This window comes from Zosterops lateralis, assembly GCF_965231275.1.
Source record: "Zosterops lateralis genome assembly, chromosome: 1".
NCBI lineage: Eukaryota > Metazoa > Chordata > Aves > Passeriformes > Zosteropidae > Zosterops > Zosterops lateralis.
Window position 1 is genome coordinate 2,090,836 of NC_139762.1, and position 23,817 is coordinate 2,114,652.

General features: G+C 48.4%; 1 protein-coding gene across 1 annotated transcript in view; it reads right to left on the reverse strand.

The window, feature by feature from the left end:
• Positions 1 to 1,234: 1,234 nt before the first annotated feature.
• Positions 1,235 to 23,817, reverse strand: part of ALS2CL (ALS2 C-terminal like) — a 76,448-nt gene continuing 53,865 nt past the window's right edge. The window contains exons 26-29 of the mRNA XM_083873320.1: positions 13,725 to 13,786; positions 10,203 to 10,352; positions 6,606 to 6,702; positions 1,235 to 5,567 (exon numbers count right to left, since the gene is read on the reverse strand). Coding sequence (XP_083729446.1) covers positions 5,502 to 5,567; positions 6,606 to 6,702; positions 10,203 to 10,352; positions 13,725 to 13,786 — 375 coding nt within the window. The 3' untranslated portion in view covers positions 1,235 to 5,501. The remainder of the gene's footprint in view (positions 5,568 to 6,605; positions 6,703 to 10,202; positions 10,353 to 13,724; positions 13,787 to 23,817) is intronic.

Genomic DNA, 23,817 nt, shown 5'->3' on the forward strand with positions numbered 1-23,817 from the left:
ATTATGGAAAAAAGCAAAAGGAAAATCCCAAATTTTTTTCAGTTTTACGAGCAGGAACTGAAGGAAAAAAATTCCCTATGGATCAAGTCTGGCCATGGAATGAAGCAAATTCTCCATATTTAAGCTCAGCTTTGTTAAAACCTCTCCTGTTTCCAATTTGAGCTCAGCTTTTCCATAATTTTTAGGGAATTCCATGGAAAACTGAGCTGGAGCAGCACCTGGAATCGGCCACAGACACCGCCCTGCTCTGAATTCCCACTTTTCCAAGGGGTTTTCCAAAATTTTTGGAAGGTTCAGACTTGGACAAGAGTTTTGCTCCAATGGGAAGAGGGAAAATGGAAGGAGGGAGAAAATTCCCAAAATTCTGAGTGGAAAAATCCATCCCAGCTAAAGGAAAATCCCAAATTTTTTTCAGTTTTACGAGCAGGAACTCAGGGAAAAAAAATTCCCAATGGATCAAGTCTGGCCTTGGAATTAAAGCTCAGCTTTGTTAAAACCTCTCCTGTTTCCAATTCCAGCTCAGCTTTTCCATCCTTTTTTAGGGAATTCCATGGAAATCTGAGCACCTGGAATCGGCCACAGACACGGCCCTGCTCGGAATTCCCACTTTTCCAAGGGGTTTTCCAAAGGGTTTGGACAAGAGATTGACTCCAACAGGAGGAGGGAGAACATTTGGGAAGGAGGGAGAAAATTCCCAAAATTCTGAATGGAAAAATCCATCCCAGCTACAGGAAAATCCCAAATTTTTTCAGTTTTACGAGCAGGAACTCAGGGAAAAATATTCCCTATGGATCAATTCCTTGTGTTTAAGCTCAGCTTTCTTAAAACCTCTTCCAACTTGAGCTCAGCTTTTCTGTCCTTTTTTAGGGAATTCCATGGAAGCCTCAGCACCTGGAATGGGCCACAGACACGGCCCTGCTCGGAATTCCCACTTTTCCAAGGGGTTTTCCAAAGGGTTTGGACAAGAGATTGACTCCAACAGGAGGAGGGAGAACATTTGGGGAGGAGGAAGAAAATTTGGGAAGGAGGGAGAAAATTCCCAAAATTCTGAGTGGAAAAATCCATCCCAGCTAAAGGAAAATCCCAATTTTTTTTCATTTTTACGTGCAGGAACTCAGGGAAAAAAAATTCCCAATGGATTTAAGCTCAGCTTTGTTAAAATTTCTCTTGTTTCCAATTTAAACTCAGTTTTTCCTTAATTTTTTTAGGGAATTCCGTGGAATTGAGATCTGAGAATGTTGATTTTGAGTTTTCCAAATCTGAGCAAGTCAGGATTCCGTTTAATCCCCAAAAAAAATCAAAATAAAAAAAAAAAAAAAAAAAAAGAGCAAAAATGGGAATTTTTCTCCCAGAATTCCTAAAGCTCAGAATTCCCCGCAGGAAAAACGGGATCCAACAATTCCCACCCGGAATTTTCCCACTGGAACATTTTTCCTTCTGCTTTTTCTTGGAAAAAAAAAAAAAAAAAACAAAAATAAAATAAAAAATGAAAACCCGGAAGCACAAAAATGGCTCCTTGAAATTCAAATTATTCCTGAAATAAAAACTTGGAATTTTTGGGGAATTTTGAGGAAAATCCACCTGATTTTCCAGAGAATTCCTTGGATTTTTTTTACCCACCCCTTGAAATTTGCCTTTTTTTTATTCGTTTTCCCCAAAAAATCCCAAATTCCTGGAAATAAAAGAAAAAAATTGGAATAAGGAGAACGTGGAATTTCTTCTGAATTTTCAAGAGTTTTATTGAAATAAAAATTCCTGTGATATTTTTCTGGTTAATATATTAATTCTTGTAAATAAAAATCTGTTATTTATTAAAGGATAAAATTCTTGGGGGGAAAAAATGGGGAGTTTTGTTTTCTTGGAGTCGCTTGGATGAGGAAAAAAAAATCCCTTGGAAAAAAATAAGAAATTCCTGAGAAAAATAAAAATATTCCTCAGAAAAATGACAAAATTCCTGGGAAAAATGAAAATATTCCTCAGAAAAATGACAGAAAAAATCCCATTTATTTATAACTTTGTTTTCTTGGAGTCGCTTGGATGAGGAAAAAAAAATTCCGTGGAAAAAATAAGAAAATTCCTGAGAAAAATGAAAATATTCCTCAAAAAAATGAAAATATTCCTCAGAAAAATGACAAAAAAATCCCATTTATTTATAACTTTGTTTTCTTGGAGTCGCTTGGAAAAATCTCCTTGGAAAAAAATAAGAAATTCCTGAGAAAAATTAAAATATTCCTTGAAAAATAAAAATATAAATAAAATTTTTATAAATAAAAATATTCCTGAAAAAAAAAAAAAAAATATTCCTCAGAAAAATGACAAAATTTCTGGGAAAAAATGACCAAAAAAAAATTCCCATTTATTTATAAATTTGGGGTTTTAATTTTTCTTTATTCCCCAAAAATATCAAGAATCGGTTTTTCCTTCATTAAAAAAATTCCCAAATTCCGGAAAATAAATTTAAAAAAAATTTGGAATAAAGAAAATGTGGAATTTCTTCTGAATTCCCAGAGTTTTATTGAAATAATAAAAATTCCCTGAATTAATTTCCAGTGAGATTCTCTCGTTAATGTATTAATATATTAATAATATATTATTAATTATTTTAAATAATTTGTTGTTTAATAAAGAATAAAATATGGGGGAAATGGGAGGAAAAAAATTGGGGAATTTTGGGTTTTTTGGAGTCGATTGGAGAAGGAAAAAAAATTCCTGGAAAAATTAAAATATTCCAGAGAAAAATGAAAAAACTCCTGGAAAAATTAAAATATTCCTGGAAAAATGACAGAATTCCTTGGAAAAAATGAAAAAAATCCTGGAAAAAATGAAAATATTGCTGGGAAAATGTAAAAAGTCCTGGAAAATGAAAATATTCCTGGAAAAATGACAAAAAAATCCTGGAAAAATGAAAATATTGCTGGGAAAATGTAAAAATTCCTGGAAAAATGACAGAATTCCAGAGAAAAATGTAAAAATTCCTGGAAAAATGAAAATATTCCCTGGAAAAATGAAAATATTGCTGGAAAAATGTAAAAATTGCTGGAAAAATGAAGAAATTCCTGGAAAAAATGACAGAATTCCTGGGAAAAGGACAAAATCCTTTGGAAAAATGAAAAAAATTCCTGGAAAAATGAAAATATTGCTGGGAAAATGAAAAAATTCCTGAGAAAAATGAAAAATTTCCTGGAAAAAATGAAAATATTGCTGGGAAAATGAAAAAATTCATGGAAAAATGAAAATATTCCTGGAAAAATGAAAAAAATCCAGGGAAAAATGAAAAAAATTCCTGGAAAAATGAAAAATATTATTGGGAAAATGAAAAAATTCATGGAATAATGAAAAAATTCCAGAGAAAAGTGAAAATATTTCTGGGAAAATTAAAATATTCCCTGGAAAAATGAAAAAATTCATGGAAAAATGACAAAATTCCTGGGAAAAGGACAAAAAATCCTGGAAAAATGAAAATATTTCTGGAAAAATGACAAAATTCCTGGGAAAAGGATAAAATCCCTGGGAAAATGAAAAAAAAAATCCTGGAAAAGGGAAAAAATTCCTGGAAAAAATGAAAATATTGCTGGGAAAATGTAAAAAATCCTGGAAAAATGAAAAAATTCCAGAGAAAAATGAAAGAATTCCTGGAAAAATGAGAATATTCCCTGGAAAAAATGAAAAAAATCCTGAGAAAAATGAAAAAATCCCTTGAAGAAAATGAAAAAAATCCTAAAAAATGAATAAAAATCTGATTTATTTATAAATTTTAAACTTCCAATTTTTCTTCATTCCCAAAAATCTCAAGGAGCTGCTTTTCCTGCATTTAGAAAATCAGGAAAAATTGGGAATAAAAACAGGAAAAAATTTTATGGAATTTTGTTTTCCCAGAAATCTCCCGGAGAAGGAAAAAAAAATTGGAAAAAAATGGAAAAAAGCTGAATAAAAATAGTAAAAAATGAGATTTTTTTTTCCACATTTTTTTGGGTTTTTTTTCCTGGAATTTCCAAAAAAAATCTGGGAAAAATCCACTTTTTTTTTTCTTTGGAATTCCATTTAAAAAAATCTTGAAAAATCAGGAAATTCAAGAAAAATCCTAAATTGGGAAAAATAAGAAAAAGGAGAAGTGGGAAAAATAATTCCTGGAATTTTTAGGAGATTTTGGGGATAAATTTCCAAGAAATCCCATCAAAAAATGGAATTTTTTTCCTTCTTTTTCTGGGAATTTTCCAGTGGAAAAAAACCCCATTTGGAGCAGGAAAATGAGAATTTTTTAAAAATTATTTGTGGGAAAAAGGGGATAAAAATTGCCCAAAAAAATCCCAAAAAATCCCTTTTTCCCATTAAAAAAAGAAGATTTTTTTTTTTTCTTTTTCCAGGAATTATTTGTGGGAAAAAAATCCCCAAAAATTCCCTTTTCTCTGTGGAATAAAAATATAAAAAAATCCCAAAATTTGAGATAAAAATTCCAGCTTTTCCAGTGTTTTTTTGGGATGAAAAAATTCTTAAGGAAGGAAAAAGGAGGAGGAAAAGGGGATTTTTTTTTTTCCTTTCCAGGAATTATTTGTGGGAAAAAATCCCCCCAAAAAATTCCCTTTTTTATGTGGAATAAAAATATAAAAAAATCCCAAAATTTGAGATAAAAATTCCAACTTTTCCAGTGTTTTTTTGGGATCAAAAAATTCTTAAGGAAGGAAAAAGAAGCAGAAAAAGGAGATTTTTTTTTTCCTTTCCAGGAATTATTTGTGGGAAAAAATCCTCAAAAAAATCCTTTTTCTCTGTGGAATAAAAATATTAAAAAAAATCCAAAAATTTGAGATAAAATTTCCAACTTTTCCAGTGTTTTTTTGGGATGAAAAAATTCTTAAGGAAGGAAAAAGGAGGAGGAAAAGGAGATTTTTTTTTTTCTTTTTTTTCCAGGAATTATTTGTGGGAAAAAACCCAAAAAAATCCTTTTTTATGTGGAATAAAAATATAAAAATTCCCAAAATTTGAGATAAAAATTCCAACCTTTCCAGTGGTTTTTTTGGGATCAAAAAATTCTTAAGGAAGGAAAAAGGAGCAGAAAAAGGAGATTTTTTTTCCTTTCCAGGAATTATTTGTGGGAAAAAATCCCCCAAAAAATCCCTTTTCTCTGTGGAATAAAAATATTAAAAAATCCCAAATTTTGAGATAAAAATTCCAGCTTTTCCAGTGTTTTTTTGGGATCAAAAAATTCTTAAGGAAGGAAAAAGGAGCAGAAAAAGGAGATTTTTTTTTTTCCTTTCCAGGAATTATTTGTGGGAAAAAATCCCCCCAAAAAATTCCCTTTTTTATGTGGAATAAAAATATTAAAAAATCCCAAAATTTGAGATAAAAATTCCAACTTTTCCAGTGTTTTTTTGGGATCAGGAAAACCTCGACTGAGGGGGAGGGAGAAATTCTTCCCTTTCGAGGCAACCAGGGGATAAAATTCCCATTTTTTAAATGAAATTTGATCCAAAAAATTGGGAAAAAAGAGGAATTTTCCCGCTGGATCAGGAGGAACTGGAGGGATTTTCCTTGGGATGGAGTTGGATCCTCTGGATGTGTTCGTAGCACGACTGGGGGGAGAAAACAGAAATAAATACAAAAAAAATCAGGGAAAAATAAAAAATAAATTGGGAATTCTGAGATCTGATCGCGAAGAGAATTCCAACAAAATTCCCAAATTAAGGATTTTTTTTTTAATCCTCAATAAATTCCTCCCCCATAAAAAAATTCCATCCCAATGCAGAAAATCTGGAATTTTTGGGTGAAAATTCATGGAATTTTTTTGGGAGAGGAGATTCTAAATTCCCCTCCCATAAAAAAAAAAATCCCAGTGCAGAAAATCTGGAATTTTTGGATGAAAATTCCTGGAATTTTTTTTGGGAGAGGAGATTCTAAATTCCCCTCCCATAAAAAAAAAAAAAAAAAAAAAACCCAGTGCAGAAAATCTGGAATTTTTGGGTGAAAATTCCAGGATTTTTTTGGAGAGGAGATTCTAAATTCCCCTCCCACAAAAAAAAAAAAAAAAAAAAAAAAAAAAAAAAAAAAAAAAAAATCCCAGTGCAGAAAATCTGGAATTTTTGAGTGAAAATTCCTGGATTTTTTTGGAGAGGAGATTCTAAATTCCCCTCCCACAAAAAAATTCCATCCCAGTGCAGAAAATCTGGAATTTTTGGATAAAAATTCCAGGATTTTTTGGGAGAGGAGATTCTAAATTCCCCTCCCACAAAAAATTTCATCCCAGTGCAGAAAATCTGGAATTTTTGGGTGAAAATTCCTGGAATTTTTGGGTGAAAATTCCAGGATTTTTTTGGGAGAGGAGATTCTAAATTCCCCTCCCACAAAAAAATTCCACCCCAGTGCAGAAAATCTGGAATTTTTGGGTGAAAATTCCTGGATTTTTTTGGAGAGGAGATTCTAAATTTCCCTCCCACAAAAAAATTCCACCCCAGTGCAGAAAATCTGGAATTTTTGGATAAAAATTCCAGGATTTTTTGGGAGAGGAGATTCTAAATTCCCCTCCCATAAAAAAATTCCACCCCAGTGCAGAAAATCTGGAATTTTTGGGTGAAAATTCCTGGGATTTTTTTTTGGGAGAGGAGATTCCTGACCTCAAGCGCTGTCAGCAGGAAATCCCAGATCCCGCCCGGCGGCGTCGGATCCGTCAGGTCCCGGATCAGGTGGATTTCGGCTCCCAAGTGTTGGATCCTGGCGAAAATAAATCCCAAAATTTTGGGAAAATGTGGGAGGGGTTTGGAATTTTGGAGAGGAGGAGGAGGAGGGAAAATTTGGAATTCTGGAGGTGGATTCCAGGAGGGATTTGGGGGCTCAGAATTGTAGAATTACCAGAATTCCCAAATTCTGAAGTTCCCTGAATTCCAGAATCCTCAAATTCAAAAATTCCCTGAATTCAAAAATTCCCAGAATTCCAGAGTCACAATATCCCAGAAATCCCAGAATTCCCACAATCCCAGAATTCCAAAATTCCCAGAATCCCCAGAAATCCCAGAACTCAAAAAATCCCAGAATTCCCAGAATTCCAGAATTCCCAAAACTCCCAGAATTCCCAAATTTCCCAGAATCCCAGAATCCTAAAATAACCCAGAATTCCACAATCCCAGAATTCCAAAGTTCCCAGAATCCCCAGAAATCCCAGAACTCAAAAAATCCCAGAATCCCAGAATTCCCAAAACTCCCAGAATTCTCAAATTTCCACAATCCCAGAATCCTAAAATAACTCAGAATTCCACAATCCCAGAATCCCAAAATTCCAGAATTCCCGACTTCAAAAAAAATCCCAGAATTCCCAAAACTCCCAAAATTCCAGAATTCAAAAATTCCCAGAATTCCAGAGGAGTTTGGATTGGAAAGGTGATTAAAAATGATCCATGGGCAGGGACCTCCCATTATCCAAATTTTTTGGGAGATAAGAGATGGAAACTCCCATTTCCCGTCTATTTTTGGGATAACACACGGAAACTCCGGAATTCCATAATAAAACAATCCCATTTCCCATTTATTTTTGGGATAACACACGGAAACTCCGGAATTCTGGGATACAATCTCATGTTCCATGAAAACCATGGAATATCCTCTGGGATAAAAGGTGGAAACTCTGAGATTCCAGGATAAAACAAGTCTCATTTTCCCTCAAATATTCCAGACATTTCGGAATTCTGGGATAAAATTAATCTCATTTTCCCTCAAATATCCTTTAGGATAAGAGATGGACACACTGGAATTCTGGGATAAAATTAATCTCATTTTCCATCAAATGTCTTTGGGATAAGAGATGGAAACTCTGGAATTCTGGGATAAAATAATCCGATTTCCCATTTATCTTTGGGATAACACACGGAAACTCCGGAATTCTGGGATACAATCTCATATTCCATGAAAACTCTGGAATATCCTCTGAGATGAGAGATGGAAACTCTGGAATTCCGGGATAAAACAAATCTCATTTTCCTTCCAACATCCTTATGGATAAAAGATGGAAACTCTGGAATTCCAGGATAAAATTAATCTCATTTTCCATGAAAACCCTGGAATATTCTCTGGGATAAAAGGTGGAAACTCTGGAATTCCGTAATAAAACAATCCCATTTCCCAATTATCTTTGGGATAACACACAACACACTCCGGAATTCTGGGATACAATCTCATATTCCATGAAAACCATGGAATATCCTCTGAGATGAGAGATGGAAACTCTGGAATTCCGGGATAAAACAAATCTCATTTTCCTTCAAACATCCTTATGGATAAAAGATGGAAACTCTGGAATTCCAGGATAAAATTAATCTCATTTTCCCTCAAATATCCTCTGGGATAAGACATGGACACTCTGGAATTCTGGGATAAAATTAATCTCATTTTCCATGAAATATCCTTTAGGAAAAGTGATGGAAACTCTGGAATTCTGGGATAAAATAATGTCATTTTCCATGAAAACACTGGAATGTGCTTTAGGATGAGAGATAAAAACTCTGGAATTCTGGGATAAAACAAATCTCAATTTCCCATTTATTTTTGGGGTAACACACAGAAACTCCGGAATTCTGGGATACAATCTCATATTCCATGAAAACTCTGGAATATCCTCTGAGATGAGAGATGGAAACTCTGGAATTCCGGGATAAAACAAATCTCATTTTCCTTCAAACATCCTTATGGATAAAAGATGGAAACTCTGGAATTCCAGGATAAAATTAATCTCATTTTCCATGAAAACCCTGGAATATTCTCTGGGATAAAAGGTGGAAACTCTGGAATTCCGTAATAAAACAATCCCATTTCCCAATTATCTTTGGGATAACACACAACACACTCCGGAATTCTGGGATACAATCTCATATTCCATGAAAACCATGGAATATCCTCTGAGATGAGAGATGGAAACTCTGGAATTCCGGGATAAAACAAATCTCATTTTCCTTCAAACATCCTTATGGATAAAAGATGGAAACTGGAATTCCAGGATAAAATTAATCTCATTTTCCATGAAAACCCTGGAATATTCTCTGGGATAAAAGGTGGAAACTCTGGAATTCCGTAATAAAACAATCCCATTTCCCAATTATCTTTGGGATAACACACAACACACTCCGGAATTCTGGGATACAATCTCATATTCCATGAAAACTCTGGAATATCCTCTGAGATGAGAGATGGAAACTCTGGAATTCCAGGATAAAATTAATCTCATTTTCCCTCAAATATCCTCTGGGATAAGACATGGACACTCTGGAATTCTGGGATAAAATTAATCTCATTTTCCATGAAATATCCTTTAGGAAAAGTGATGGAAACTCTGGAATTCTGGGATAAAATAATGTCATTTTCCATGAAAACACTGGAATGTGCTTTAGGGTTAGAATGTGCTTTAGGATGAGAGATAAAAACTCTGGAATTCTGGGATAAAACAAATCTCAATTTCCCATTTATTTTTGGGGTAACACACAGAAACTCCGGAATTCTGGGATACAATCTCATGTTCCATGAAAACCATGGAATATCCTCTGGGATGAGAGATGGAAACTCTGGAATTCCGGGATAAAATTAATCTCATTTTCCTTCAAACATCCTTATGGATAAAAGATGGAAACTCTGGAATTCTGGGATAAAATAATCCCATTTCCCATCTATTTTTGGGATAACACACAGAAACTCCGGAATTCCGTAATAAAACAATCCCATTTCCCATTTATCTTTGGGATAAACCACAGAAACTCTGGAATTCCATAATAAAACAATCCCATTTCCCAATTATCTTTGGGATAACACACGGAAACCCCGGAATTCCATAATAAAACAATCCCATTTCCCATTTATCTTTGGGATAAACCACAGAAACTCCGGAATTCCATAATAAAACAATCCCATTTCCCAATTATCTTTGGGATAACACGTGGAAACTCCGGAATTCCATAATAAAACAATCCCATTTCCCATTTATCTTTGGGATAACACACGGAAACTCCGGAATTCCATAATAAAACAATCCCATTTCCCATTTATTTTTGGGATAAACCACAAACACCCCAAAATTCCACAACCACTTCATACCCCAAAAACCCGACCACACCTTCAAAAAAAAACCCCAAAAAAACCCAAACCCCCAAATCCCTCCAACCCCAAACCCCAAATTCTGGAATTCCCCATCTGGAGAATATTCCAGAGGGAGAAAATTGGGAATGTTCATGGACCTGGCGCGGGCGACGACGAAGAGCAGGAGGGGCAGGAGCTCGTCCATGGGCAGGCGGCGCGGCCGGCCCCGCGCGCGGCTCGCCGACACCTCCAGCTCCTCCAGGGTTCTCCTGAGGGTCTCCAGCTTCTCCACCGGGTCCACCGTCGTGCTGGGGGGAGAGGGGAAAATAAAATGGGGAAATTGAGTCAAAAAAAGGGATTTAAATGGAAAAAAATTGGGATAAAATATAAATTTTTATTCAGGATTTATGGGATGGGATGTTCTTGGGATCTCCAATGGGAAAAGGGACACTGTTGGAGTTCCTCGTCTGGAGGGTCTCCAGCTTCTCCACGGGGTCCACCGTTGTGTGGGAGGGGAGAGGGGAAAAAATAAATGGGAAAGGTGAGTCTGGAAAAACGGGATTTGAAGGGAAAAATTGGGGATGGAAGGATTTATGGGATGGGACGTTCTTGGGATCTCCCAAGTGGGAAATGGGACATTACTGGAGTTCCTCTCCTGGAGGGTCTCCAGCTTCTCCTGGAGGGTCCACCGTGGGGCTGGGGGGAGAGGGAAAAGAATGGGAAAATTGAGTCCGGAAAAATGGGATTTGAAGGAAAAAAAATTGGGATTAAAAAAAAAAAGTATCCCAATTTTATGCAGGATTTATGGGATGGGACGTTCCTTGGAGATCCTCGTCTGGAGGGTCTCCAGTTTCTCCTGGAGGGTCCACCGTGGGGCTGGAGGGGAGAGGGGAAAATAATGGGGAAATTGAGTCCAGGAAAATGGGATTTGAAGGGAAAAATTGGGATAAAAAATAAATTTTTATGCAGGATTTATGGGATGGGACGTTGTTTGGAGTTCCTCGTCTGGAGGGTCTCCAGCTTCTCCACAGGGTCCACCGTGGTGATGGAGGGGAGGGAAAAATAATGGGAAAAGTGAGTCCAGGAAAAAGGGATTTGAAGGGAAAAATTGGGGATGGAAGGATTTATGGGATGGGATGTTATTGGGATCTCCAATGGGAAATGGGACATTTCTGGAGTTCCTCATCTGGAGCGTCTCCAGCTTCTCCTGGAGGATCCACCGTGGGGCTGGAGGGGAAAGGGGAAAATAATGGGAAAATTGAGTCCGGAAAAATGGGATTTGAAGGGAAAAAAAATTGGGATTAAAAAAAAAAAATTATCCCAATTTTATGCAGGATTTATGGGATGGGACGTTCCTTGGAGATCCTCGTCTGGAGGGTCTCCAGCTTCTCCACAGGGTCCACCGTGGGGCTGGAGGGGAGAGGGGAAATAATGGGAAAGATGAGTCTGGAAAAATGGGATTTAAATTAAAAAAAATGGGGATGGAAGGATTTATGGGATGGGACGTTCTTGGGATCTCCAATGGAAAAAAGGGATATTTCTGGAGTTCCTCGTCTGGAGGGTCTCCAGCTTCTCCACAGGGTCCACCGTCGTGCTGGAAGGGAGAGGGGAAATAAAATGGGGAAATTGAGTCCAAAAAAATGGGATTTAAATGGAAGAAATTGGGATAAAAAATAATTTTTTATCCAGGATTTATGGGATGGGACGTTCTTGGGATCTCCAATGGGAAATGGGACATTATTGGAGTTCCTCATCTGGAGGATCTCCAGCTTCTCCACAGGATCCACCGTTGTGCTGGAGGAGAGAGGGGAAAAAATAAATGGGAAAGGTGAGTCTGGAAAAACGGGATTTGAAGGGAAAAATTGGGGATGGAAGGATTTATGGGATGGGACGTTCTTGGGATCTCCCAAGTGGGAAATGGGACATTTCTGGAGTTCCTCGTCTGGAGGGTCTCCAGCTTCTCCCTGGGGTCCACCGTCGTGCTGGGGGGAGAGGGGAAAATAATGGGAAAGGTGAGTCCAGGAAAATGGGATTTGAAAGGAAAAATTGGGATAAAATATAAATTTTTATTCAGGATTTATGGGATGGGACGTTCTTGGGATCTCCAATGGGAAAAGGGACACTGTTGGAGTTCCTCGTCTGGAGGGTCTCCAGTTTCTCACCGGGATCCACCGTGGGGCTGGAAGGGAGAGGGGAAAATAATGGGAAAGGTGAGTGTGGAAAAATGGGATTTGAAGGGAAAAATTGGGGATGGAAGGATTTATGGGATGGGACGTTCTTGGGATCTCCAATGGGAAATGGGACATTTCTGGAGTTCCTCGTCTGGAGCGTCTCCAGCCTCTCCACAGGGTCCACCGTGGGGCTGGGGGGAGAGGGGAAAATAATGGGGAAATTGAGTCCAGGAAAATGGGATTTAAATGGAAAAAAATTGGGATTAAAAAAAAAAATTATCCCAATTTTATGCAGGATTTATGGGATGGGACGTTCCTTGGAGTTCCTCGTCTGGAGGGTCTCCAGCTTCTCACCGGGATCCACCATGGGGATGAGGGGGAGAGGGGAAAAAAAATGGGAAATTTGAGACCAGGAAAAAGGGATTTGAAGGAAAAAATAAATTAGGAAAGAAAGGATTTATGGGATGGGACGTTCCTGGGATCTCCAAGGTGGAACAGAACATTCCTGATGTCTCCAGTGTGGGATGGACAATTCCTGCAGATCCTTTTCCTTAAATAACGAATGGAATGGCCCTGGAATGGTTTTTAAACAGCTACAAATTCCTGGATTTTCCCCCAGAAAATTCCCAGGATTTCAGAGGGAATTCCAAGATCCAGAATGATTTTTTTTTAACATTCCAATTCTTGGATTTCCCCCAAAAATTCCCAGGATTTCAGTGGGAATTCCGAGACCCAGAATGATTTTAAACATTCAAATTCCTGGATTTTCCTAAAAGAAACCCCAGGATTTCAGTGGGAATTCCAAGACCTGGAATGGTTTTTGAACATTCAAATTTCCAGCATTTCCCCCAAAAATTCCCAGGATTTCAGTGGGAATTCTGAGACCTGGAATGGATTTTAAACATTCAAATTCCTGGATTTTCCCCCAGAAAATTCCCAGGATTTCAGTGGGAATTCCAAGATCCAGAATGATTTTTTTTTAACATTCCAATTCTTGGATTTCCCCCAAAAATTCCCAGGATTTCAGTGGGAATTCCGAGACCTGGAATGGTTTTTAAACATTCCAATTTTTGGATTTTCCAAAAAAAAATTCCCAGGATTTCAGTGGGAATTCCAAGACCCAGAATTGTTTTTAAACATTCAAATTTCTGGATTTTCTCCCAAAAAGTCCTGTGATTTCAGTGGGAATTCTGAGACCCAGAATGGTTTTTAAACATTCAAATACTTGGATTTTCCCTGAAAAATTCCTGGGATTTCAGCAGGAATTCCAAGACGCGGAATGATTTTAAACATTCAAATTCCTGGATATTCTCTCCAAAAATTCCCAGGATTTCAGTGGGAATTCTGAGACCTGGAATGGATTTTAAACATTCAAATTCCTGGATTTTCCCTGAAAAATTCCCGGGATTTCAGTGGGAATTCTGAATCTCAAAATGGTTCTTAAACATTCCAATTCCTGGATTTTCCCCCCCAAATTCCCAGGATTTTGTTGGGAATTCCGTGACTCACATGAGTCTCTGCAGACACTCCGTGGCCGACAGGAAACATTTGTCCTTGACCAGGGAACGGCTCTGGAAATACACGGAGACCTCGGGAATCCTCGGAATTCCAGAGTCATCCCAGAATATCCCAGTTCATGTGTCCCATGTCCCGTGTCCCGTGTCCCGTGTCCCGTGTCCCATGTCCCGTGTCCCGTGTCCCATTCCCATGTCCCGTGTCCCGTGTCCCGTGTCCCGTGTCCCGTGTCCCATGTCCCGTGTCCCATGTCTCGTGTGTCCCATGTCCCATATCCCGTGTCCCATGTCCCGTGTCCCGTGTCCCGTGTCCCGTGTCCCGTGTCCCATGTCCCCTGTCCCGTGTCCCATGTCCCGTGTCCCGTGTCCCATGTCCCGTGTCCCGTGTCCCGTGTCCCGTGTCCCGTGTCCCATGTCCCCTGTCCCGTGTCCCATGTCCCGTGTCCCGTGTCCCGTGTCCCGTGTCCCGTGTCCCATGTCCCATGTCCCATGTCCCATGTCCCGTGTCCCGTGTCCCATGTCCCGTGTCCCATGTCCCGTGTCCCGTGTCCTATTCCCATGTCCCATGTCCCGTGTCCCGTGTCCCGTGTCCCATGTCTCGTGTGTCCCATGTCCCATATCCCGTGTCCCATGTCCCGTGTCCCATGTCCCGTGTCCCATGTCCCGTGTCCCGTGTCCCATGTCCCGTGTCCCATGTCCCGTGTCCCAGGTCTCGTGTCCCGTGTCCCGTGTCCCGTGTCCCATGTCCCGTGTCCCATGTCCCGTGTCCCATGTCCCGTGTCCCGTGTCCCGTGTCCCGTGTCCCATGTCCCGTGTCCCATGTTCCGTGTCCCATGTCCCGTGTCCCGTGTCCCATGTCCCGTGTCCCGTGTCCCATGTCCCGTGTGCCATGTCCCATGTCCCATGTCCCGTGTCCCATGTCCCATGTCCCGTGTCCCATGTCCCGTGTCCCGTGTCCCGTGTCTCATTCCTATGTCCCATGTCCCGTGTCCCATGTCCCGTGTCCCGTGTCCCGTGTCCTATTCCCATGTCCCGTGTCCCGTGTCCCGTGTCCCGTGTCCTGTGTCCCGTGTCCTGTGTCCCTTGTCCCATGTCCCGTGTCCCTTGTCCCATGTCCCGTGTCCCGTGTCCCGTGTCCCGTGTCCCGTGTCCCATGTCCCGTGTCCCGTGTCCCGTGTCCTATTCCCATGTCCCGTGTCCCGTGTCCCGTGTCCCGTGTCCTGTGTCCCGTGTCCTGTGTCCCTTGTCCCATGTCCCGTGTCCCTTGTCCCATGTCCCGTGTCCCGTGTCCCGTGTCCCGTGTCCCGTGTCCCATGTCCCGTGTCCCGTGTCCCGTGTCCCATGTCTCGTGTGTCCCATGTCCCATATCCCGTGTCCCATGTCCCGTGTCCCATGTCCCGTGTCCCATGTCCCGTGTCCCGTGTCCCATGTCCCGTGTCCCGTGTCCTGTGTCCCATGTTCCGTGTCCCATGTCCCGTGTCCCGTGTCCCATGTCCCGTGTCCCATTCCCGTGTCCCGTGTCCCGTGTCTCGTGTCCCGTGTCCCGTGTCCCATGTTCTGTGTCCCGTGTCCCATGTCCCGTGTCCCCTGTCCCGTGTCCCGTGTCCCATGTCCCATGTTCCGTGTCCCATGTCCCGTGTCCCATGTCCCGTGTCCTGTGTCCCGTGTCCCGTGTCCCATGTCCCATGTCCCATGTCCCGTGTCCCGTGTCCCATGTCCCGTGTCCCGTGTCCCGTGTCCCGTGTCCCGTGTCCCATGTCCCATGTCCCGTGTCCCGTGTCCCGTGTCCCATGTCCCATGTCCCGTGTCCTGTGTCCCGTGTCCCATGTCCCATGTCCCGTGTCCCATGTCCCGTGTCCCGTGTCCCATGTCCCGTGTCCCGTGTCCCGTGTCCCATGTCCCATGTCCCGTGTCCCATGTCCCGTGTCCCATGTCCCATGTCCCGTGTCCTGTGTCCCGTGTCCCGTGTCCCGTGTCCTATTCCCATGTCCCGTGTCCCGTGTCCCATTCCCATGTCCCGTGTCCCGTGTCCCATGTCCCGTGTCCCATGTCTCGTGTGTCCCATGTCCCATATCCCGTGTCCCATGTCCCGTGTCCCATGTCCCGTGTCCCGTGTCCCGTGTCCCATGTCCCGTGTCCCGTGTCCCGTGTCCTGTGTCCCATGTCCCGTGTCCCGTGTCCCGTGTCCCATGTCCCGTGTCCCGTGTCCCGTGTCCCGTGTCCCGTGTCCCATGTCTCGTGTGTCCCATGTCCCATATCCCGTGTCCCATGTCCCGTGTCCCATGTCCCGTGTCCCATGTCCCGTGTCCTGTGTCCCGTGTCCCGTGTCCCATGTCCCGTGTCCCGTGTGCCATGTCCCATGTCCTGTGTCCCATGTCCCATGTCCCGTGTCCCATGTCCCATGTCCCATGTCCCGTGTCCCGTGTCCCATGTCCCGTGTCCCGTGTCCCGTGTCCCGTGTCCCATGTCCCATGTCCCATGTCCCGTGTCCCGTGTCCCGTGTCCCATGTCCCATGTCCCGTGTCCCGTGTCCCGTGTCCCATGTCCCATGTCCCATGTCCCATGTCCCGTGTCCCGTGTCCCATGTCCCATGTCCCATGTCCCGTGTCCCGTGTCCCGTGTCCCATGTCCCATGTCCCGTGTCCCGTGTCCCGTGTCCCATGTCCCATGTCCCGTGTCCTGTGTCCCGTGTCCCATGTCCCATGTCCCGTGTCCCATGTCCCGTGTCCCGTGTCCCATGTCCCGTGTCCCGTGTCCCGTGTCCCGTGTCCTGTGTCCCGTGTCCCATGTCCCATGTCCCGTGTCCCATGTCCCGTGTCCCATGTCCCATGTCCCGTGTCCCGTGTCCTGTGTCCCGTGTCCCGTGTCCCGTGTCCTATTCCCATGTCCCGTGTCCCGTGTCCCATTCCCATGTCCCGTGTCCCGTGTCCCGTGTCCCGTGTCCCATGTCCCGTGTCCCATGTCTCGTGTGTCCCATGTCCCATATCCCGTGTCCCATGTCCCGTGTCCCATGTCCCGTGTCCCGTGTCCCGTGTCCCATGTCCCGTGTCCCGTGTCCCGTGTCCTGTGTCCCATGTCCCGTGTCCCGTGTCCCATGTCCCGTGTCCCGTGTCCCGTGTCCCGTGTCCCGTGTCCCATGTCTCGTGTGTCCCATGTCCCATATCCCGTGTCCCATGTCCCGTGTCCCATGTCCCGTGTCCCATGTCCCGTGTCCCGTGTCCCATGTCCCGTGTCCCGTGTCTTGTGTCCCGTGTCCCATGTCTCGTGTCCCATGTCTCGTGTCCCATGTCCCGTGTCCCGTGTCCCGTGTCCCATGTCCCGTGTCCCGTGTCCCGTGTCCCGTGTCCCGTGTCCCATGTCCCATGTCCCGTGTCCCGTGTCCCATGTCCCGTGTCCCGTGTCCCGTGTCCCATGTCCCGTGTGCCATGTCCCATGTCCCGTGTCCCATGTCCCGTGTCCCGTGTCCCGTGTCCCATGTCCCGTTTCCCATGTCCCGTGTCCCGTGTCCCGTGTCTCATTCCTATGTCCCATGTCCCGTGTCTCATGTCCCGTGTCCCGTGTCCCATGTCCCGTGTCCCGTGTCCCGTGTCCCGTGTCCCATGTCCCATGTCCCATGTCCCGTGTCCCGTGTCCCGTGTCCCATGTCCCATGTCCCGTGTCCCGTGTCCCGTGTCCCATGTCCCATGTCCCATGTCCCATGTCCCGTGTCCCGTGTCCCATGTCCCATGTCCCATGTCCCGTGTCCCGTGTCCCGTGTCCCATGTCCCATGTCCCGTGTCCCGTGTCCCGTGTCCCATGTCCCATGTCCCGTGTCCTGTGTCCCGTGTCCCATGTCCCATGTCCCGTGTCCCATGTCCCGTGTCCCGTGTCCCATGTCCCGTGTCCCGTGTCCCGTGTCCCGTGTCCTGTGTCCCGTGTCCCATGTCCCATGTCCCGTGTCCCATGTCCCGTGTCCCATGTCCCATGTCCCGTGTCCCGTGTCCTGTGTCCCGTGTCCCGTGTCCCGTGTCCTATTCCCATGTCCCGTGTCCCGTGTCCCATTCCCATGTCCCGTGTCCCGTGTCCCGTGTCCCGTGTCCCATGTCCCGTGTCCCATGTCTCGTGTGTCCCATGTCCCATATCCCGTGTCCCATGTCCCGTGTCCCATGTCCCGTGTCCCGTGTCCCGTGTCCCATGTCCCGTGTCCCGTGTCCCGTGTCCTGTGTCCCATGTCCCGTGTCCCGTGTCCCATGTCCCGTGTCCCGTGTCCCGTGTCCCGTGTCCCGTGTCCCATGTCTCGTGTGTCCCATGTCCCATATCCCGTGTCCCATGTCCCGTGTCCCATGTCCCGTGTCCCATGTCCCGTGTCCCGTGTCCCATGTCCCGTGTCCCGTGTCTTGTGTCCCGTGTCCCATGTCTCGTGTCCCATGTCTCGTGTCCCATGTCCCGTGTCCCGTGTCCCGTGTCCCATGTCCCGTGTCCCGTGTCCCGTGTCCCGTGTCCCGTGTCCCATGTCCCATGTCCCGTGTCCCGTGTCCCATGTCCCGTGTCCCGTGTCCCGTGTCCCATGTCCCGTGTGCCATGTCCCATGTCCCGTGTCCCATGTCCCGTGTCCCGTGTCCCGTGTCCCATGTCCCGTTTCCCATGTCCCGTGTCCCGTGTCCCGTGTCTCATTCCTATGTCCCATGTCCCGTGTCTCATGTCCCGTGTCCCGTGTCCCATGTCCCGTGTCCTATTCCCATGTCCCGTGTCCCGTGTCCCGTGTCCCGTGTCCTGTGTCCCGTGTCCTGTGTCCCTTGTCCCATGTCCCGTGTCCCTTGTCCCATGTCCCGTGTCCCGTGTCCCGTGTCCCGTGTCCCATGTCTCGTGTGTCCCATGTCCCATATCCCGTGTCCCATGTCCCGTGTCCCATGTCCCGTGTCCCATGTCCCGTGTCCCGTGTCCCATGTCCCGTGTCCCGTGTCTTGTGTCCCGTGTCCCATGTCCTGTGTCCCATGTCCCGTGTCCCATGTCCCGTGTCCCGTGTCCCGTGTCCCGTGTCCCATGTTCTGTGTCCCATGTTCCGTGTCCCCTGTCCCGTGTCCCGTGTCCCATGTCCCATGTTCCGTGTCCCATGTCCCGTGTCCCATGTCCCGTGTCCTGTGTCCCGTGTCCCGTGTCCCATGTCCCGTGTCCCGTGTGCCATGTCCCATGTCCTGTGTCCCATGTCCCATGTCCCGTGTCCCATGTCCCATGTCCCATGTCCCGTGTCCCGTGTCCCGTGTCCCGTGTCCCATGTCCCATGTCCCATGTCCCGTGTCCCGTGTCCCATGTCCCGTGTCCCGTGTCCCGTGTCCCGTGTCCCGTGTCCCATGTCCCATGTCCCGTGTCCCGTGTCCCGTGTCCCATGTCCCATGTCCCGTGTCCTGTGTCCCGTGTCCCATGTCCCATGTCCCGTGTCCCATGTCCCGTGTCCCGTGTCCCATGTCCCGTGTCCCGTGTCCCGTGTCCCATGTCCCATGTCCCGTGTCCCATGTCCCGTGTCCCATGTCCCATGTCCCGTGTCCTGTGTCCCGTGTCCCGTGTCCCGTGTCCTATTCCCATGTCCCGTGTCCCGTGTCCCATTCCCATGTCCCGTGGCCCGTGTCCCGTGTCCCGTGTCCCGTGTCCCATGTCCCGTGTCCCATGTCTCGTGTGTCCCATGTCCCATATCCCGTGTCCCATGTCCCGTGTCCCATGTCCCGTGTCCCGTGTCCCGTGTCCCATGTCCCGTGTCCCGTGTCCCGTGTCCTGTGTCCCATGTCCCGTGTCCCGTGTCCCGTGTCCCATGTCCCGTGTCCCGTGTCCCGTGTCCCGTGTCCCGTGTCCCATGTCTCGTGTGTCCCATGTCCCATATCCCGTGTCCCATGTCCCGTGTCCCATGTCCCGTGTCCCATGTCCCGTGTCCTGTGTCCCGTGTCCCGTGTCCCATGTCCCGTGTCCCGTGTGCCATGTCCCATGTCCTGTGTCCCATGTCCCATGTCCCGTGTCCCATGTCCCATGTCCCATGTCCCGTGTCCCGTGTCCCATGTCCCGTGTCCCGTGTCCCGTGTCCCGTGTCCTGTGTCCCATGTCCCATGTCCCGTGTCCCGTGTCCCGTGTCCCATGTCCCATGTCCCGTGTCCTGTGTCCCGTGTCCCATGTCCCATGTCCCGTGTCCCATGTCCCGTGTCCCGTGTCCCATGTCCCGTGTCCCGTGTCCCGTGTCCCGTGTCCTGTGTCCCGTGTCCCATGTCCCATGTCCCGTGTCCCATGTCCCGTGTCCCATGTCCCATGTCCCGTGTCCCGTGTCCTGTGTCCCGTGTCCCGTGTCCCGTGTCCTATTCCCATGTCCCGTGTCCCGTGTCCCATTCCCATGTCCCGTGTCCCGTGTCCCGTGTCCCGTGTCCCATGTCCCGTGTCCCATGTCTCGTGTGTCCCATGTCCCATATCCCGTGTCCCATGTCCCGTGTCCCATGTCCCGTGTCCCGTGTCCCGTGTCCCATGTCCCGTGTCCCGTGTCCCGTGTCCTGTGTCCCATGTCCCGTGTCCCGTGTCCCATGTCCCGTGTCCCGTGTCCCGTGTCCCGTGTCCCGTGTCCCATGTCTCGTGTGTCCCATGTCCCATATCCCGTGTCCCATGTCCCGTGTCCCATGTCCCGTGTCCCGTGTCCCATGTCCCGTGTCCCGTGTCTTGTGTCCCGTGTCCCATGTCTCGTGTCCCATGTCTCGTGTCCCATGTCCCGTGTCCCGTGTCCCGTGTCCCATGTCCCGTGTCCCGTGTCCCGTGTCCCGTGTCCCGTGTCCCATGTCCCATGTCCCGTGTCCCGTGTCCCGTGTCCCATGTCCCGTGTCCCGTGTCCCGTGTCCCATGTCCCGTGTGCCATGTCCCATGTCCCGTGTCCCATGTCCCGTGTCCCGTGTCCCGTGTCCCATGTCCCGTTTCCCATGTCCCGTGTCCCGTGTCCCGTGTCTCATTCCTATGTCCCATGTCCCGTGTCTCATGTCCCGTGTCCCGTGTCCCATGTCCCGTGTCCTATTCCCATGTCCCGTGTCCCGTGTCCCGTGTCCCGTGTCCTGTGTCCCGTGTCCTGTGTCCCTTGTCCCATGTCCCGTGTCCCTTGTCCCATGTCCCGTGTCCCGTGTCCCGTGTCCCGTGTCCCGTGTCCCATGTCTCGTGTGTCCCATGTCCCATATCCCGTGTCCCATGTCCCGTGTCCCATGTCCCGTGTCCCATGTCCCGTGTCCCGTGTCCCATGTCCCGTGTCCCGTGTCTTGTGTCCCGTGTCCCATGTCCTGTGTCCCATGTCCCGTGTCCCATGTCCCGTGTCCCGTGTCCCGTGTCCCGTGTGCCATGTCCCATGTCCCGTGTCCCATGTTCCGTGTCCCATGTCCCGTGTCCCATGTCCCGTGTCCCGTGTCCCATGTCCCGTGTGCCATGTCCCATGTCCCGTGTCCCATGTCTCGTGTGTCCCATGTCCCATGTCCCGTGTCCCATGTCCCGTGTCCCGTGTCCCATGTCCCGTGTGCCATGTCCCATGTCCCGTGTCCCATGTCCTGTGTCCCATGTCCCGTGTCCCATGTCCCGTGTCCCGTGTCCCGTGTCCCATGTCCCGTGTCCCATGTCCCGTGTCCCGTGTCCCGTGTCCCATGTCCCGTGTCCCGTGTCCCGTGTCCTGTGTCCCATGTCCCGTGTCCCGTGTCCCGTGTCCCATGTCCCGTGTCCCGTGTCCCGTGTCCCGTGTCCCGTGTCCCATGTCTCGTGTGTCCCATGTCCCATATCCCGTGTCCCATGTCCCGTGTCCCATGTCCCGTGTCCCATGTCCCGTGTCCCGTGTCCCGTGTCCCATGTCCCGTGTCCTGTGTCCCGTGTCCCGTGTCCCATGTCCCGTGTCCCGTGTGCCATGTCCCATGTCCTGTGTCCCATGTCCCATGTCCCGTGTCCCATGTCCCATGTCCCATGTCCCGTGTCCCGTGTCCCATGTCCCGTGTCCCGTGTCCCGTGTCCCGTGTCCCGTGTCCCGTGTCCCATGTCCCATGTCCCGTGTCCCATGTCCCGTGTCCCGTGTCCCATGTCCCGTGTCCCGTGTCCCGTGTCCCGTGTCCTGTGTCCCGTGTCCCATGTCCCATGTCCCGTGTCCCATGTCCCGTGTCCCATGTCCCATGTCCCGTGTCCCGTGTCCTGTGTCCCGTGTCCCGTGTCCCGTGTCCTATTCCCATGTCCCGTGTCCCGTGTCCCATTCCCATGTCCCGTGTCCCGTGTCCCGTGTCCCGTGTCCCATGTCCCGTGTCCCATGTCTCGTGTGTCCCATGTCCCATATCCCGTGTCCCATGTCCCGTGTCCCATGTCCCGTGTCCCGTGTCCCGTGTCCCATGTCCCGTGTCCCGTGTCCCATGTCCCGTGTCCTGTGTCCCATGTCCCGTGTCCCGTGTCCCATGTCCCGTGTCCCGTGTCCCGTGTCCCATGTCTCGTGTGTCCCATGTCCCATATCCCGTGTCCCATGTCCCGTGTCCCATGTCCCGTGTCCCATGTCCCGTGTCCCGTGTCCCATGTCCCGTGTCCCGTGTCTTGTGTCCCGTGTCCCATGTCTCGTGTCCCATGTCTCGTGTCCCATGTCCCGTGTCCCGTGTCCCGTGTCCCATGTCCCGTGTCCCGTGTCCCGTGTCCCGTGTCCCGTGTCCCATGTCCCATGTCCCGTGTCCCGTGTCCCGTGTCCCATGTCCCGTGTCCCGTGTCCCGTGTCCCATGTCCCGTGTGCCATGTCCCATGTCCCGTGTCCCATGTCCCGTGTCCCGTGTCCCGTGTCCCATGTCCCGTTTCCCATGTCCCGTGTCCCGTGTCCCGTGTCTCATTCCTATGTCCCATGTCCCGTGTCCCGTGTCCCGTGTCCCGTGTCCCGTGTCCCATGTCCCGTGTCCTATTCCCATGTCCCGTGTCCCGTGTCCCGTGTCCCGTGTCCTGTGTCCCGTGTCCTGTGTCCCTTGTCCCATGTCCCGTGTCCCTTGTCCCATGTCCCGTGTCCCGTGTCCCGTGTCCCGTGTCCCGTGTCCCATGTCTCGTGTGTCCCATGTCCCATATCCCGTGTCCCATGTCCCGTGTCCCATGTCCCGTGTCCCATGTCCCGTGTCCCGTGTCCCATGTCCCGTGTCCCGTGTCTTGTGTCCCGTGTCCCATGTCCTGTGTCCCATGTCCCGTGTCCCATGTCCCGTGTCCCGTGTCCCGTGTCCCGTGTCCCATGTTCTGTGTCCCATGTTCCGTGTCCCATGTCCCGTGTCCCGTGTCCCGTGTCCCGTGTGCCATGTCCCATGTCCCGTGTCCCATGTTCCGTGTCCCATGTCCCGTGTCCCATGTCCCGTGTCCCGTGTCCCATGTCCCGTGTCCCGTGTGCCATGTCCCATGTCCCGTGTCCCGTGTCCCGTGTCCCATGTCCCGTGTCCCGTGTCCTGTGTCCCGTGTCCCATGTCCCGTGTCCCGTGTCCCATGTCCCGTGTCCCGTGTGCCATGTCCCATGTCCCGTGTCCCATGTCCCCTGTCCCGTGTCCCATGTCCCGTGTCCCATGTCCCATGTCCCGTGTCCCGTGTCCCGTGTCCCGTGTCCCATGTCCCGTGTCCCGTGTCCTGTGTCCCGTGTCCCATGTCCCGTGTCCCATGTCCCATGTCCCGTGTCCCGTGTCCCGTGTCCCGTGTCCCATGTCCCATGTCCCGTGTCCCGTGTCCCGTGTCCCGTGTCCCATTCCCGTGTCCCGTGTCCCATGTCCCATGTCCCGTGTCCCGTGTCCCATGTCCCGTGTCCCGTGTCCCGTGTCCCGTGTCCTGTGTCCCGTGTCCCATGTCCCATGTCCCGTGTCCCATGTCCCGTGTCCCGTGTCCTGTGTCTCGTGTCTCATGTCCCGTGTCCCGTGTCCCATGTCCCGTGTCCCGTGTCCCGTGTCCCATGTCCCGTGTCCCATGTCCCGTGTCCCGTGTCCCATGTCCCGTGTCCCATGTCCCGTGTCCCGTGTCCCGTGTCCCGTGTCCCATGTCCCGTGTCCCGTGTCCCGTGTCTCGTGTCCCGTGTCCCGTGTCCCATGTTCTGTGTTCTGTGTCCCGTGTCCCATGTCCCGTGTCCCGTG